Raw genomic sequence first — 18,153 nt, forward strand, 5'->3', positions numbered from 1 at the left:
TATGACAGAATCACCCTTATAGCAATATGAAAATGCATGTTGCCAGTGTTTTATAAAATGAAAAACTCCTTTTATAAAATGAAAAACTCCTTTTATAAAATGAAAAACTCTAATCAGTTTGATTAGATCTAAGACAAGAGCAACATACCCTTTTGAGTGAATTAGATATATAAATATATATATTTATCTAAGGAGTTTGTAAATTTCAGATTCTGGGCACATGATTGATTTTGTCCTTCGTTTTGATTCGGATACAAATGTAGCACGATTCTTCGATAACACATGCTTACGAGCGCGATTTCATTTGTGTCCAGCCCTGTAAAGAATAAAAAAGGCTGAATCCTAGTTGCGGGTGATTTCTCCCAGAAAGAGAGGAAGGGGTCGGGTTGAAGAGTTTTCGTTCTTGAAGCCCAGTGACCGTTTTGCGTACACTGGGCATTATAAGTACCACATCATATTCTACTGGACATATTAAGTACCATATCGTACTGGAAATTACTAGAGCCATCTCGGACTGGACATTATGAGTACTCAGAATGATATCATAGGTGTACTTGGCATTATAAATACCATATTGTATAGGTTATCTCTAGGTGCATGGCCCACTTTGCCAGGGACATGCAATGATAATGGTATGACAATAAACAGATTATCATTACTTGGCACTGGTACTGTTGCATGCACGTGAGACGGTTAATGATAATATCCACAATGTCGTAATTCTAGTGTAATGGCTGGTCCAGTAAGAAGGCCATGGGCTACCCCCCCCCTTACACACACACACACGTATACACACACTCACACACACACTCACACACACACGCTTTGGCTGTTCCCCTACTTCCTCCCCGTCAAACACTTTAAAAATTAAACGAAACGAAAACAATCAATTTTCTATCCTTATGCAATACAAATAACAGTAAAATTGCCTTCTTCTTCTATTTTATATTGATTTGTTTGCTCCCTTAGCAAAAAACTAGTTTAAAATATTATGGAGATGTTAAAACTCAGTATCATGCTTTTTAATAGGAATCTGGGACCCACTAAACTACATGTATGTCCTTGACCCTTCTAGATGTAAACCTTTTTTGTAATCTAATTACAGTACTTAGAATGAAGAATTCTGCCCAAAACTTGATTAATTTGCAGACAAATTCAACATTGTGGTAATGTAAACGATGCTGCATATTTCTATGAAGTGGAAAGAGGAAAGGATAATTTCTTCGCCCCCCCCCCCTCCAACCCCTACCCTTACTGTCCAATTTGGACCTGGTACCGATTTTACAAGAGAATGATTGCTTAAACCATCATCTAGCTGCTTTCTATTATCATTTGACACCTCAAAACATTGTAAAAACAAACTGATGGGCGTATGATGTGTGTGTGCGTGTGTGTGTGTGTGCGTGTGCGAGAGAGTGAGAGAGAGTGAGAGAGAGAGACTACACTGGTAACTCATATCACTTATTATTAATCATGCAAAATGTCAAGAAGAAATAACTTGAATAAAAAGTTCATACGATCCAAATTATATGAAAAAAAGTCTATACCCATCTATTCATCTCCACAAACATTACATAATAATAAAGTCTTTAAAGTATTTGTTCTTCATTGTATAATCATTTGTTTCGCTGTACAAACTTTAGGTCAAAGCAATTAATAAAAATTACATGCTAATACAAAATGAATGAACAGAATAAATATATTAAATTAAAGTGAGGGATCACTTTTAATCTAAATTACTAATGCGACCTGCACATGATTACTTTTAAGTACTCCATGAAACTAGCACGTGTATGTAAAATGATATATCACTTGGCAACCTTTGCCTCTACTATACCGAATTACATTGTTTTGATAAGAGTAAGTGACTCAAATAGTGAGTTATCAATAGCTTTGTTCGTGTTTGGCTTTTAACCTACTAAAATATCGTAAATTTGATCACATATCTTTTAATTTTGATCTCCTCAAAATTTCCATTTTGAGTATTGGCTGTCCTTTAACTGCTAAAACATAGGTTTTAAAATATTAATTTCTAAATAAAATTACTAGACCATGTAAAAATAACAATCACGTTGTGCACCATTATGACAACACACAGATCAGAAAATTTAACTTGACACAATTACCTTGACAATACCAATTACATACATATTGCACCATGCCCATCTTTTTTTTTCTTATAACTTAACAGTTTTGTATTCTAAATGAATTTCACACGTAAGGGACTAAGCATTATTGAAATTAAGGATTCATTTTAGCGTCACCAGACTCACCACCCTTACTATCAGATTAGACTATTTCATCACTTATTCAAGGCTGTGCCAGAAATTTTGACATATTTTCTTAGCACTTGGAGATGAGTATTGCTAGCGAAGAAACAAATGAGAAGGAAAAGGCAAGAAGCCCGTTATTTTTCAATAGAGTTCCGATCTGATGAGCTATTATTAACGGTAACTTCAAACTTGATACGGTAATTAACCACATGTTTCAAATACCTCACTAATTCTGAAATTTTATATTCTCAAACAAAAATGGCATTGATCGTAAAAAGTCTTGAAACCAAATTGCTTTTGTAACTTCTGAACAACATATTTTGTTATATTACAAACAAAACATTGCTTTTCAGTCATTAATTACCGCAATTGATGTATTTGCCTGCTTTGTTTCTCAATCCAAATGCTATTAAGATTAATCCGTTTTGAGGGAACCGTTGGTTTCCTTCGTTGTCTCTGTGTCCTCAAAATTCCAGTCTCTGTGGTTCACCAACTGAACCGTCTTCTTATAAGTCCAGTAAGGAGTCATGATGAAGAAGATCAAAGTTAATTGCACGTAAAGGGCTGTGAAAATCGGCGTGGGCATCGCTTGCCAAATCCGTTCCCAGTTCCGGTACGACTGAAGCCACAGGTAGCACTCCAGCAGGGAGCGACAGTGGAAGGTATGGACAAGAACAAACTGGTTCACCTTCCACAGGAGGGTATCAGACAGTCCACACTTGAGCAGCGTCCAACAGAGAGCGGAAAAGGGGGTCGACATTTCGAGGAGGAGGCCCACGGTGCCGAAGAAATGGGAGCTGCGGTACACCATCACGAGGACGTATCCTAGCAACGCCAGCCAGTGGTGCAAGTTTAACAGCGGGTTTGCTTGCCGGAAGATGACGTCACTGACAAACATGGCCGAGCATTCGAAGAGAAAAAAACCAACGCAGAGACAGAGAGAAAACCACGAAGTAGGGGTGGTGGCGAAGACGACGTCTTCTTTGAGGTCGGTGTCCCACCAAACTGCCCAGACGCCGGCACACGTGGAATACACGCCAAATACGGCTCGTACCACGGATAAGTTCCAAAATACCTTTTCTTTAATGCGCAAGTTGCGGTAGGTCCAGGTCATAGATGCGATGAAAGCTGAAGCGAGGTAGACCACGAAAAAGAACAGGAAAGAGGAGCCGATAATTTCCAGTTGTACCCTTGTGGAAGTGTAATCCAAAGTCTCTAAAGTGGGGTGAATATATTCCACCAACCCCATGATGGACGGATCTGAAATATTGATCGCATATTAATCTTTGAAAATAATTGTTATATCAAAAATGGACTGCTATTGGTAAATTTTGTTTTAAATCAAGCTCTCAAAAGAATTCACTGTACATGTGTTGTTAAGTTAATGGCTTACACTTTCACAAAATAAAGAGGAAAATGAGGTTTAGTTAAAGAAGTAGTCTATACGCTTTTAACCAACAGCATTGGTTTTCAAAAGAATGGTTCTATGGATTCTCATTACCATTAGCGTTGTGTCAGCTTCAGCACACTCAACGATGTTGTGTTTAGACCATTTTTTCTGATAAATTGAGTTATAATGTAGGACTCTACTTTCAATGATTTTTGCAACCTTACCTACAAATGACGTAATTCAAGTAAGACGGGTGGCATAGTAGAAGTAATTTAAGTCTTAAAGAGATCCATGTTGTCAAGGCAGATGCTATTCTAACAGATGGAATGTTTTCTACAGTTTATTCATTGCCAGTGAGTTCCATTCGGGTTATCGGGTATTTTATTTGTGATGATAATTGATATATACTGTATACATATATTATTTATACTACAATCAACAAAGAGAACTAAAATTTCGGATAAATATAAGTTGATATTTTGTGGAATGTTTGACTCTCTAGACGTGCAGATGGACTTCTTAAATATGATTGGTTCTGCTCATTATCTGATGATATCAGAAGATTGTAGTATACATGATGCGTCAAATACCATTTTGTATGGGTAAATGTATTATTCAAGCTGTATGTTATGCATATACGGCGTCATTGAACTGAATTGCTTATTTTTTAGTAATTGTCTCATTACTGACGCACTTAGCTGTTACTGTTAAGTATTATGAGTTATTAAAGCAAGATGGTTGAGACATGACGTACATGTATACTCGATTTTTGTCGACTTAAGTTCGAAATGATAAGGTATGGAAGTAGTTACGGCGCAATGTCATATTTATACAAATAGATTTAGCATTGATGCATGGAGCATAAATTTATGCAATTTATCTCTTAGGACATTGAGATGACTGATAATTTTTAATTTCCCTATGAGTCAACAAGTGTAGAAATTGTTTTTATGTTAGAAAAAGATGTTACATGTCAATGTCATATAGTTTTATTTGATCGGTTAATTTCACAATAAAAAAAATTGTAAGTTTCTACCTCGTGCATAACACATGTTACTTAAAAATTTCCCAATTGGGAAATATTGATAAGTGGAATGATACATCAGAATGGGAAATTCTGGTAAACACGCACGAAGACAAGGTATCGAAAACAAAGAATACGTGATCGGAACAGAAAAATAGAGTAAAGGTTCTTTTGAATTTGTATGAAAGGCCAGTCGGTAATGGCACTTTGAAGTAATAATTATATAAAGGCATTCCATCCGGGATTTTCCCACTAAATCGAATTTTCCATAAAACTGATTTTATCTTACTCACGAATCTTTGTTTTATCTGTCTATGCTATTGTTTTTTTAGATCTAAATTAGGGAAGATACAGTAAGTACTGTAGTTTTTCAGGATATCTATTTTAATAAACATTAAAATATTAAAATATACATAGAATATATGACCCTTTGACAGTTTCAAACGCGGGTAGTAGACCTATACCTTTAAAATCATAACCCACTGCGTCTCATTTGTCCAAGAGCGCAGACTATGTAGATTAGATGTAGATATATTCCGTCAGCGTTCCATGTACTATAAACTGTGGTGGTGAGTGAATTGAAGGAAGAGCCCTGATACTAGGGAAATTTATAAGAGGCGTTTTGAAACTTGTGTTTTGGTCCACGACTGTTGCATTTTGACTCTATTCGAATGATACCATGCTAAAATTAATACGGTCTTGACTGTCCGCACGGATCGGGGATTATCTCTCTCATACTTTAATTTCCACTGGCCCATGCATTAGAATTTTAAATAAAATATAATTTATTCACAGACGGACATACTAGGGATATGTGAGCACGTCATGCTTTTATGCTACAGGTACATGTACGCTGGTTAAGGGATTCCTTACCAATTCTCCACGTATAGACTCGGGGTTCTCTCTCTCTCTTTCTCTCAAATATCATCAACGCCGATTTAAATAGCACATATGGTAAAATACAGTTGGAATAAACAAGAATTGACGATCGAAAAATAATAAGACTTGCAGGATGTGCAAGGCTGCGAAACCCGTATGGTCTGCACAAGATAATGATGTTTTGCAGGATATTGTCTATGTGCACGTAAATCCCGTTAAATAAAGTTACAACGATACAAATTAATTTGAACTTACCTGTGTGGTACCACTTATTAAACTTGTCGAGTTTCTGGACAGGACAAGACACGTAATCTGTCGCTACTCGTATTAACGTGACAGTGTTATACTGGGGGCACCTTAATTAAGTCTCTGTACAGGGTATAAGTACGTCGTATAGTGTCACGAGGACAATATATGGCAGTTGCAATAATGTGTTTGTTGTACTAGAACTTACGAGTCCGTTTATCTTTCGTATAGTGGGTCGAACCTTCAATTTTAAGGAGTTTTAGACTGTTTTGTGCCTGCGTGGCTGTGAATACGTTTAAGATCTGTGTGGTTTTAATTAAATCTGTTCCCATAAGTTCCGATAATCATTCATATTGGTAAAGAAACATTCTTTTTCGTCGCACTTAGCCTAAGTTCTAATGTTTAACCAAAGTCTATAAGACTGTGTTTATTAGTTGTTATCCTTCGACAAAGGTCGCCGAGACCTCTTTACACCCTTCCAATGACCTAGTTTATCAGGAGAGCTTAATAACGGGTACCGGAGAAGATCAGCATTGGTCAGAATTGTGCCGGAAGTGACGTGCAGTGGTGTTAGAAGCGAAGCTGAGTGGTCATTTTAACATAGAGGTGAACGGCAGTGAAGACGGGTTGTCGGAGGAAAAAGAAGTTTTCTAAACAACATGGTAAGATAACTCTCCTTTTTTACGCATTTTGGGCAGAGAATACTTGTAGAAATAATAGACGCATGATATGAAAACGTGACACGGAACTTGAAGGTGCAAAATCGTGCTTAATTTGCGGTCAACTTGTTTAGAAATAAATGCTGCGTCGACCGCCAGCGCGACAAAAAGCGTAAAGGGGAAATAATTCCCGGGAGTCTTTAAATCGTTGTCATGTGGAAATTTGGCATTAATATAATCCGATATGTCCATATCTAAGTATTTTTGGGTGTTTTATGGTATGGCCTCCAATTACAACGATGTTTTAGAGGTCTTGAAGGACCTTGTGAAAACCAGGAAGTAGTTCGTAACTAACAAGTGGAATGTACCGATCTCCGACTGCTGTGCACAGCTGTATCTTTTTTTTCAATATATTGACGAATTTTTAGATCTTTATATGTCCATCTTGCATGAAATTCCACACACATGATCACACTGATACACCTTTTACACTGGGGAAGGCGCTAATCAGTGACAAATGCCAAGACAAAGGTGACATTCTGACAGCCTCTTATCTGAGTTAAAAATCACTGACAAAAGAGACTGGCAATCACTTTCCTCAGGCTGGCAATCATTAGCCTATAGAAATTGGTCATGTTACATCTTATCTACCTGTGAGAATCGTTTTACCAACTGAGTATTGCATAATAATGTCAATTATTAGTACTTTGAGCTAGTCTTAATTACCTGTCAGCTCACCTGAATTCTCTTTCCGTCTTTTTGGGAAGATCTTGTCAGTGAAATGTTTTATTTGTCCTGTGAATGCATTGCACTTTATTGTATATTTGTACCGATGAGCGCCTTCCCCAGTGTAAAAGGTGTATCAGTGTGATCATGTGTGTGGAATTTCATGCCAGATGGACATATAAAGATCTAAAAATTCGTCAATATATTGAAAAAAAAGATACAGCTGTGCACAGCAGTCGGAGATCGGTACATTCCACTTGTTAGTTACGAACTACTTCCTGGTTTTCACAAGGTCCTTCAAGACCTCTAAAACATCGTTGTAATTGCAGCCCATACCATAAAACACCCAAAAATACTTAGATATGGACATATCGGATCATATTAATGCCAAATTTCCACATGACAACGATTTATAGACTCCCGGGAATTATTTCCCCTTTACGCTTTTTGTCGCGCTGGCGGTCGACGCAGCATTTATTTCTAAACAAGTTGACCGCAAATTAAGCACGATTTTGCACCTTCAAGTTCCGTGTCACGTTTTCATATCATGCGTCTATTATTTCTACAAGCATTCTCTGCCCAAAATGCGTAAAAAAGGAGAGTTATCTTACCATGTTGTTTAGAAAACTTCTTTTTCCTCCGACAACCCGTCTTCACTGCCGTTCACCTCTATGTTAAAATGACCACTCAGCTTCGCTTCTAACACCACTGCACGTCACTTCCGGCACAATTCTGACCAATGCTGATCTTCTCCGGTACCCGTTATTACATTAGATAACACAGCATTAAGTGACCTAATTTAGTAAGAGATAGATGCAATACGGGTCGCCGAGATGTAATGAAATATTACCATATCATTAGATTACGGGTTACAGAGTCTCTCCGGAAGTCTTTCACGATATTTCATTTGTAAAAGTGGCAAAATTATAATGGTGGACGCTTTGCCACCCTATGTGCACAAACGTGTGGGGTGGTGGATTATAAAACAAAATAGTTTTTGCTCAGCTATTAAAGTGTTGTTGTTTTTTTTTTATAAAATACAAAGACATATGTTTTACATTAAAAGAAACACTTTTATGAACTTCTTGTGCTGATCATCTTTTACCAATTGATAAGTTTTAATATTACTATATTTTTTCTTCTTTTCGCGATGCCGTGTTGCCATTTTCTTTTGTTTATTTAAAATGTATTTTATCATGTTGTCTCACGTCTCATGTGTTAACTTTTGTCTCATTTCCATCTGTATATCTTGTTTTCCTATGCACTTTTATTTTGACTTTTTCTATTCCACTTGGGTTTTTTCTCATTTCAGCTCCATTTTTCTGTTAGAGCAGTTGATTTTGAAACAGTTTTTTTTTTTTTTTTTTTTTTTACTTCTGGACGCGATTGATCAGCGGCGCCTTTCTAACAGCGAATGCGGTTGTTGAGAAAACACGTTCGCAATGTGAAGTGGCTCTGTCACGTTTTCTCCCCTTAGCAAATAGTTCTGAGGATAACTTCGACTTCTTTTTGGATCATGTTTATACATGGGTACACATTTTGCGTTTTATCTCTCCACATAGTTATTTTGGTTTAACAATCGTCATCTTCCAAATAAGCAACTTATTAAAGCATACTTGAAGGGCAGTAATACATGAACAGGAGAAGACATTGGGGGGAAATCACAGTCAAGTAAAGGGGTACTTTTTGACAATGCATACACCCCTTTGCGATCTTGATAAAAAGAGGTGATGTAAAATTTAATGATTTGCTTAGCACGTATTGTACTTCTCATTTCCAAACGAGAATTTCTTTTCATAAAGAAGATATTCGCAATTTTCCCTTTATAACTAACAAAGGGGCGCCAACCGTTTCCCAGAGGCATACGTAATGTGAGGTAGACCTTTATAAGGCAAAAATAAATAAATAAATAAATACATAAACACAAGGTAACCAAGGGAAAACCGTATCCAAATACACTGACAAAAAAAAAAGATATTTAAACTTGTACTTCATGTCAATGTTTCAAAATTTTTGTTTCAGTTCGTGATTTTCTCAGCCGTTATAGACAGGTAGGGGCCTATACTTGGTGACTAAGGGCATATTGTTAAAATTTGCAGGAAAAATTGTTTTTGTTACTTTAGGTCTGTAACAATAAAATTCAACGCTATCCTTCTTCTGTAGAGAACCTGCGGCCATGCCACTACTCTTTACGATGACAACTAGGTCACAGCCGTTTATTTTATTTTATTTTATTTTATTTTATTTTATTTTTATTTTTATTTATTTGTTATTATTATTATTATTTGTAACTTACCCCAAGGTTGACTGAGATGGCTGACAGGTAATGCATGACGTGTCTTGTAAAAAATAAGATCATGTGCTATTTTTATTTGAAGTCTATTTATATTCAACGAATACATACAACTAACAACTATTTTTTATTTTACAATTTAATTTTTTTTAATTTGACATGGTAAGTCGTTCAGGTAAAAAAATGCATAAAAAATCATTCTTAGACAAATACCAAGTTACCAGTAATGTCTCTTTAATTATAAAATGCTGCTAAAATGATGAGTTGTAAAATGAAGTTGAAAGAAATCGAGCACCTGATTAAGAGGCAGTAGGGCCTACAACATTTCAATTAAAACGTTACAGCGCGTGTCTTTATTATACTGATTGCCAACTTTATTAACTACACAGTTCTGCGCAATCAATTTCCATCGGTATCAGCAGCGATATCCTGATAACAAAACCGCTGCGGTGCAATCCTTTTATTTGGAATCAGCGTATCAATTGTTTACATTCCGATTTGATAACCTGAACATATTTGAACTTGGAATATGATAGAAAACAAACAGTAACGTGCTTTTTAGGCAAACGCACACACTCACGCGCGTAATCGCTACATGTATCTCTCTCTCTTAGGGTGCATTCATAGATATTTAGATCGATCCAGAGATTAAGATTTAGATCGACCTAACTCCCTGGGGGTTCACGCTAAATTGCAGTCAGCCGAGCGCGCACCATAGTTAATGATTACCCTTACAGCTTTTAGTGGGCGGGGCAGACGCTTAAGCCGGCTAAGCTGACAGTACTAGTGAGACTCCCCACAGGGATAGATCGATCTAAAATCTATGGGAATGGGGTCTTAAACGATTTGGGGGGGGGGGGCGGTTAGGGAGGTCCTGCCCCCCTTCGATTTCTGAAAAAAAAATCACACCAATGGTCCCCTCTTGAAATTAAAATTTTGATTGGCTGAATCATAATTCTAAACCGTATCAAATGGCACCGTTCACCCTCTAAAATATCAATTTCACAGGGCCCCGAACCTCACGCTAGGGGAGGGGGAGGATCAGCTTCGTATCGCCCCCCCCCCCCCCCCCCCCCCCCCCCCCCCAAATAAACCTGGATCCGCCCCTGCATGTACACGCACAGATTTCTATTTCTATAACTGTTTACGCAGGACACAATCATCTAAATCTTAACAGATTAGAATAATTTTATTCAACTTAACAAAGTTTTTTTCGATGTTTTGCACCATCATTATAAATATCAGAAATGTACAGAGACTTGCTTTTTAGCCAATTTAAAGATTCCGTCTTGCATCATTAAAACAGAGAATTGACATACAATGTTTTTACTCTTTCAATAATTTGAGCAAATGTAACTTTTACCTTAATCAATCAAAATATCGCACGTTTTCTGGAACCATAATGAAATAATACTTAAATCAATTTCCTCCAGCATACAATGTAGTACTTATGATTTGAATATTGCTTGGAAATTAAACAAAAGCACTCATTTGCAATAGAAAACACAGAGCACACCGTATTACCCAAACAGCTACAAATCACTCTAACGCCATCTTGCCATTGTGGGTGCTTGGCGATTGCGATATAGAAAGAAAGATAGGGGTGGGTTTAGGTTTAGTCTTCATCTTACCCCCCCCCCCCCCCAAAACCTACAGCTCCAAAAATAATTTAAGTATATAAAACGCAATTTTGAGGGCCTCTGAGTCTGTCACTACCTTTTTGTAATGTTAGCAATATTAGGCCCATCTAGTTCCGCCAATAGGTAGGAAGAATTGAAATTTTAATTTCAACTAAAATTATAATTGCAATATTGCTAAATATAATCTAATTACATTTAACAAATTGCACGTGTCTACCTTTCAAAGTTAAAACAGACAAACACCCCGCTTGTTGTTCGTATTTAAAAAAAAAAAATATGGCACTACAAAAGGTTTTGCTCCCTTATAATGTGTTCATATTTTTCAGTCTTCTTTTTTTAAACTGCCATTAGTTCGCTTGTTGTCTTCAGAATCCTCAAAATTCCAGTCTCTAGGGATAATCAATTGTTCTGTTTTCTTGTAAGTCCAATATGGCGTCATAACGAACGTCACCAAGGCCAACTCGGAGAAAAACATCACAAACACCGGCCACGGCAAGTGAGCCCATATGTTTTCCCAGTGACGGAATGACTGAATCCAAAGGTAAGTCTCCAAAATCGACCTGCAGTGGAAGACGTGAACTAGAATATACTGGTTGGCCTTCCATAAGAACGTATTGGCCCTTCCACATTTGAGTAGAATCCAGCAGAGGGCCGAAAATGGCGTCGACATCTCCAGAGCAACTCCTATCGCCCAGAAGTAATGGATGCTCCTGTACCTCAACACCATGACACAGCCCGTCAGAGCCAACATGTGGTGGAGGTTCAGTAGCATGTTGCCCTGTCGGAAATAGAGATCGCAAAACAAGATGGCTGAGCACTCAAACAGAAAGAACCCAATGGAGACTATGTTCGTGAACCAGGAGGTAGGCGTCGTGGCGTGTACGACATCTTTTATCATTTCTGTGTCCCACCATAACGCCCAGGCGCCAGAACACACGGCGTATACGCCGAACACCGCCCTCACCACCGAAAGGTTCCAAAATATCTTCTCTTTGAGACGCAGGTTGCGGTAGGTCCATGTAAGGGCTGCAAGAGACGCCGAAAGGGTGTAGATTCCGAGGAAGAAGAGAAAAGAGAGACCGATGATTTCCAGCTGCACTCTCGTTGAGGTATAATCTAATGTTTCCAGGGAAGGATGGATATTCCCTACAAAGCCCATGGCTGGAGATTTCTGCAACAATAAAATGTAGGGTGTGTTTATGTTATTTCTAATAGCTTTTGTATCTCAAATGTTAATTTCTCTCCACTTTACCACAAGGTCGGCAACACTGGTACCGGTGTAACAAAACTGAGGGTCTGTGTAACAGAATGTCCGCCCTCCATATAGTTATAATGGTTAGGGTTAGCCTGACCTAAGTGGATCAAAATCTAGGGCGAGGCTCACCTGTACAAATGAATGGGAAGCGGACTCTCTGTCATGGGGGACTCTCTGTCACGTTGCACCGGCTCCACATGAGAAAGTTTTATATTTAAGCGAAAGTGCCGTGTATATTCTTAGTGATTCTCTACAATAAAACTTGAACACCTAAAAGACAATTTCATGTTTACTTTGTTCATTTTTGTTTTCCTTTGAGTTGTCATTTAGTAGGACTATGAAAATTTTCACATGGAAAGAGGCTTGGGCACGAGGCAGAGCATTCTTTTCCAAGTCATTGGCCCATAAAGGTAATCGGGTCAAGTTTTTGCGTTTTACTGCTCAATTATTTCTGGTAAGCATTTTCTTTTTCATTCAGCGTTTATAAATGCCTAGTAGAGTGTCGCTTTTCGGTTGAAGAAATAATGGAACAGTGAGAGACAAGAGTGGAAGGATTTATACAATAACAAAAAAAAAAAAAAAAAACGTTGGTCTCACTTTGAATGTTCTCTTCTTGGAACCCATCACAAACTTCACTTTGATTATTTTTTACAATACGGCATCTAATTGCCATTTCCAGAACTTCTTATGAAATTGTGCAATTATCTTTCATCAGTGTCAGACTTAGTGCGTGCCTCCTCCGTATGTATAGCAGTATTGGAAAATGATTTGTAAATAATGTTTTTAAATCTTCTTATTATGAATTCAATCATTAGTAGTGGAAATCTTAGGGTATTTGTTTCAGTGCATAAATAATAATATTTACATATTGGAATTTAACACGTGTAAATATCTTCAGATTGCATTTCACACCCTAGAAGTTCATATTTTATGTTCCTTGTTTCTAGCCTACATGTAGGACGAGTTGTATATAAGTAACGACGAACATGGTATGGATATTGCCAGCGGTTAGAAAAATTATGATTTAATACCTGTTTGGGATATGGGGAGGAGACATTTGGGGTTTTGTGCAGCTTGTAAACGTCTGATGTGACACTAACTCATTTGATATTACCTTTTTATACAGACAATACAAATTGCTGAAGTTAAAACCAAAATTTGACTTGGTACACGTATTTAATCAAATCCGCACCGTTTAATACAAAATTTTATAAAAGTAAAACTCGAGCATATTGTCGTTTCATTTTCCCGATGGCTATCAATCCACAGACATTGTGATCCAATACCAAATTCTTAATTACTTATATTTTCCTAATCAATGGGAAGTATGGCTCCCGTCATTTTAATTATAACCGTATTAATAACTACAAAATAAATATTCACCTTGTTAATATTTGCCATTAGGAACATATTATACGCATAATGGCAATGTTTATATAGATAAACTCAGAATTGATCTAATGATATTGTATCATGTTAATTATAGATTGGAAGAAAATAAAATTTACCTGTTTGTAATGACTATAGTTTCCTGTGACAGCGTTTGATAGCACTGTTGGCACTGTCTACTCGAATGACAGCGTTCTTAGTGTCACCAACACCGCGGAGTTTTAATAAATAACACTTTGGGACTCCCTGATCCCAGACTGTCAAAACCTCCCCCTTTCACTGCACCTATAAAAGCGCTGCACTAATATTAGATTGTTCGTGTCACGGGGCTGATATTACATAACGAGATAGGGCACGGGATAAGAATTTTGAACTCTGACCGTCAATACAAGAGAAATGACATATTTATGTCGCAGCAATGCGCTTGAATTTATCTGTCATAGATTAGCGAGAAGCATTATCTTTTTAATAAAGCACTAATTGCTAATATTGTCAGATATCCCAAACGATGTGTAGGCCTAGGGCCAGCACGTGTGCATTAGTTTAAATTTTCGACCTGTGACCACGACAAACACGTGTTTTTTTGCCATCACAATCACATGATGAAATATACTTTCATCAATCATTGTGCATTTGTGTGCGCTTGCGTGCGATTTATTAACCTGAATTCAAACGTAAATTATACCAATATATAGAGAGAGGTATACTAGAGCTCATTGGTATAATTTTAGGCTGTCAAATATCATTTGATATTAGATTGTTCGTGTCACGTGGAATGATATGCTCCTGGTATCATTTTATTAACATCAAATTTCACAAAAGGAACGGTTCTGACTGAACAATTCAACTGTATCGATGTTCTGACATTGCTTATTTTCCGCCTCTTCAGGTTAATAACTTTGATTACTCTCGTTCAGGGGGTGACACTTCTATTGTCCAGTGTGTGTATATCTATCACGTGTCTACCTCAAATCCTCTCTGTGTTGCTTGGGGGGGGGGGGGGGGAGGGGCAGTCGCAGGTATCAGCTAGTAGGCCTACATGTATATAGAATACGCGCCAGACCCTAAATCACGTGTTCTCTTCTCGTCAGGTTCACAGTAATTCAGATTAATAAATATATATATATATATATATATTATAGCTTATTTATTATACTTAAACTGGGGATTTATTTGAGTACAATTTGAACTATCTGGATCATACTTCCTGACACCTGTACACTTGCTCCATATTTCACCCAGTAGAGTTGCCAGGATGACAGTACCCAATATGCGTATATATATATTGGTTTTATTTACAACAGAATAACGTACACCTATGAACCACGGGAGTCTGACCTCAAAATACCACAGAAATGATAATACAGAGAATTCGTGTAAATGCCTAGAGTTGACATAGGGCCGCCGTTCGCATCGCGTGTATTGCTTTTATGTAAGCGTAAAGGAGGGTCACGAGGAAACTAATGAAAAAAAGACAAAGGTAAAATCTGAGGAAGAGGTTCAAAATCATTCATCCCCCTTCCCCCAAAGAAATCATCCTCATAACTGTTATCTTCAAGACTTTTTTGATGTTTTTCCCACCAATAAAACCGGGATTTTATGAAGTGTTTACTTACTTAATTTATCCTCTTCGTGCAGCGTAACACACAAGGGCGTTAATAAAGACTCCCAGTGTTGTCTGTCCTAGGAACACATCGTTCTATTTGTTCCCATGTCCATAACCCGCTTCCTTTTACCAAGAAATTACATATCTAACGCCTTGACTTTACAGACATAAAAGCTTGTGATGTTGTCGCGTACAGTACCGGCAGCTGAGCGCCGAAACCTGAAAGGTGGTTTATTTACGGAGTTCATTGTCCGCTCTGTTCACAGACCCAAACCATTTGAAAACTGCGAGTCTGTTGGAAGGTTGAAGTTAGCCATGATATAAAATGGCATATTGTCACGTTACCATGCCGTAACTGTCAAAGTTAAAGAAGTTATTTCTGCTCTTTTCCAAGTAAAGCCTAGATTACATTTACACAGGCGCCGTGCGATGAAATTGTCCGTACAATTTTTTTTTAATTTTAAAGCCTGGGTCCCAACCCAACGTAAGGGCTTCTACGCCTGGTCTACGGCCCAAAAATTGGGGAAAACGTTGGATTTCTTGAGAAGCACGTCCATTGTGCAACTTTTGAAGGCCGCAGACAGCACGTAGAGATTTTTCAACATGCGTGCGGTCAACGAATTCTCAAAAAAAGAAAAAAAAAAAAAATGAGAAAAGTACGACATGCAAACGTGTAGCGTTCACCTGTCTTGCGCCTGTCGTACGGGACACGTAAGGAAATTTTTTTTTTCCCCACTGCGCTTGGGTGGCTACGGTGCGAGCGGTGCACGTGGTTAAGGCGCTCGATACACGTTCTTATTGTTTGCTCACTCCGTGCTCACTCCGCACTTCCACGTGCCCACTGTGTGGACCTCACGGACTTCGTGCATTTGAGTGAGTAGTGCTCACTCCATTCGCACGGACTGAGGGTTTAAAAGGAGGATCATTATTTCTGCCCTAGATGTCAAGTTTTAAAAATGCCTAAAAAGACAACAAAGAGCAAGAAGGGGAGAGGAGGAGGAAAGGGGACAAGTCAGGTATGATTGGGCTCAACATCTTTGAACACTGCTGCGAATATAATGATCTCCTCAAACATGCACTGCATTATACCCGCCCCCAAAAAATCTCAACACGCAAGAGTCGCGTGCAAAGGACGAGCAACAACCGTAGGAAAGCAGCAAGACTGCCCCATGTCCACTTATGTTGCCCTTGCGTTGCCCGTACTCCTAGTACGGATAACGTACGTAGTGCACGATGCTTGTACTTTGCATGCATGGGGCGCACGGGACACGTGGTACTTCTGACGTGCGGGGGCTGTGCTCCTCACGTACTTTCTACGCACTTTCTTCTTGCGCACTCCTTGCAATCACCAATTACTTGATTCCTTCCCCGCGATCTAGCTACGGCCCAGCCAGACAAGATGAACCTTAAAAATCTACCTAACTCCCTGGGGGGGGGGGGTTCACGCTAAATTGCTATCAGCTCAAGAGGCTTAAATGCCTGTCACGCCCACTTATTCAGCTAGGGGTAAAGATAATTACCCCCGAACAGCTTTACTAGACGTGACAGTCATTTAAGCCGGTTAAGTTGATCGCAATTTAGTGAGACTCCCCAGGGAGATAGATCGATCCAAATATCTGTGGGAATGGTCTCTAAGAGGCTGACATCATTGTCGTGTACAATGAAAAAAATTCGCCGACCAGTAGCATTTGAATTACCTACATTAAAGTGTTATTAAATTTAACGGGTCAGAGAACGAACCCATTTGCCCCGATGCACCCACATAATGATATGCCTACAAGTAAAACCGAACTGAAGTAAAGTGCAAAAAGATAAATTAGTATCAGGTAAATGAAATCTTAGGATAATTGTAGTAGGAGAAATATTTCTGAAGCAAATAAATTCAAAAGATAGATGGGGGAAAGTATGCCTTTACAACCATAATATTGATTAATATATGAAAAATATATAATATTCATTTATATGTTTTATTAAATCGATCCGCACATTGCTATGATATAGGCCTAACCGAAGCACTCCGTTTTGAGTACAAACGTAGTTTGACCTTAGAATTAATTATTAACTGCAGTAGACCCGGTGATATGGTGTGTGATGTAATTTTCGATATAGTTCAAAGACAAGGGAATTGCCCAGCTGAAGTGTCTACTAGCCCTTTAACAGTCAATGTAATCTTTTGACCCGTGGCCATTTCTAATATCACGGAAATCCCATGTTTTTTCACTCTTGATTCAAGTCCTTCTTGGAAAGCATTCATTTACCTATTGTTCACGTTGATAATTGGAGCTCGTTGATTAAAACAAATAAAGATAACAGTAAAAAAAACCCTTTAATCTTTATTTGGTCTTGATTTCGATGAAGCACAGTCTTTCGCTGCCGTATACAGTATATAGGACCGTAAGCTTTTATCAATTTGATTAGTTCGGTCTTTTGGCCTACGTCGAGAGTTGATGCAAAGTGCGTTCACAAAGCATTTCATAACGTCAGGCCAACGATGGATAGGTGATCAAGAATGATTGCATTCAGCAAGAGTCCCCGTTGAGTCGGTGGACCATAGCTGTTGCGGCCTAACTCATATTAAACGCCCCCTTACACCAGATGTAGGCAACGTTGCGGCACGCGGAAAGGCGCAAGCTGTTTCAAATGGCGCACCATATCGGCAACAAGTGGGAGATGCTGGTCAGATTGGGTGCTCACGAGGATTAATATCTATGGGCTCATTCCCATTGAAACTATCGGTCTATGTAGATCGATCCAACTCAGCGGGGGCTCTCGC

The 18,153-nt window shown here is 38.3% G+C and overlaps 2 protein-coding genes across 2 annotated transcripts; both read right to left on the minus strand.

Moving 5' to 3' along the window:
- Positions 1-1,448: 1,448 nt before the first annotated feature.
- Positions 1,449-6,062, minus strand: LOC106178704 (protein CLN8). Its single transcript, XM_013561998.2, has 2 exons — positions 5,822-6,062; positions 1,449-3,533 (listed from the first exon to the last, which is right to left on the minus strand). The coding sequence occupies exon 2, from the start codon at positions 3,520-3,522 to the stop codon at positions 2,689-2,691; it is 834 nt and encodes a 277-aa protein (XP_013417452.2). The 5' UTR covers positions 3,523-3,533; positions 5,822-6,062; the 3' UTR covers positions 1,449-2,688.
- A 4,598-nt stretch (positions 6,063-10,660) lies between these two features.
- LOC106178713 (protein CLN8-like) lies at positions 10,661-14,083 on the minus strand. Its single transcript, XM_013562007.2, has 2 exons — positions 13,894-14,083; positions 10,661-12,301 (listed from the first exon to the last, which is right to left on the minus strand). Exon 2 carries the CDS (start codon positions 12,287-12,289, stop codon positions 11,453-11,455), a length of 837 nt encoding a protein of 278 aa, XP_013417461.2. The 5' UTR covers positions 12,290-12,301; positions 13,894-14,083; the 3' UTR covers positions 10,661-11,452.
- Between the last annotated feature and the right edge of the window lie 4,070 nt (positions 14,084-18,153).

Source organism: Lingula anatina, chromosome 6 (assembly GCF_051362555.1).
Source record: "Lingula anatina isolate TDL-2025a chromosome 6, LinAna3.0, whole genome shotgun sequence".
Lineage (NCBI taxonomy): Eukaryota > Metazoa > Brachiopoda > Lingulata > Lingulida > Lingulidae > Lingula > Lingula anatina.

Excerpts from the sequence above, each read along its gene's own strand:
- LOC106178704 (XM_013561998.2), bottom strand. The coding sequence starts at position 3,522 with ATGGGGTTGGTGGAATATATTCACCCCACTTTAGAGACTTTGGATTAC.
- LOC106178713 (XM_013562007.2), bottom strand. The coding sequence starts at position 12,289 with ATGGGCTTTGTAGGGAATATCCATCCTTCCCTGGAAACATTAGATTAT.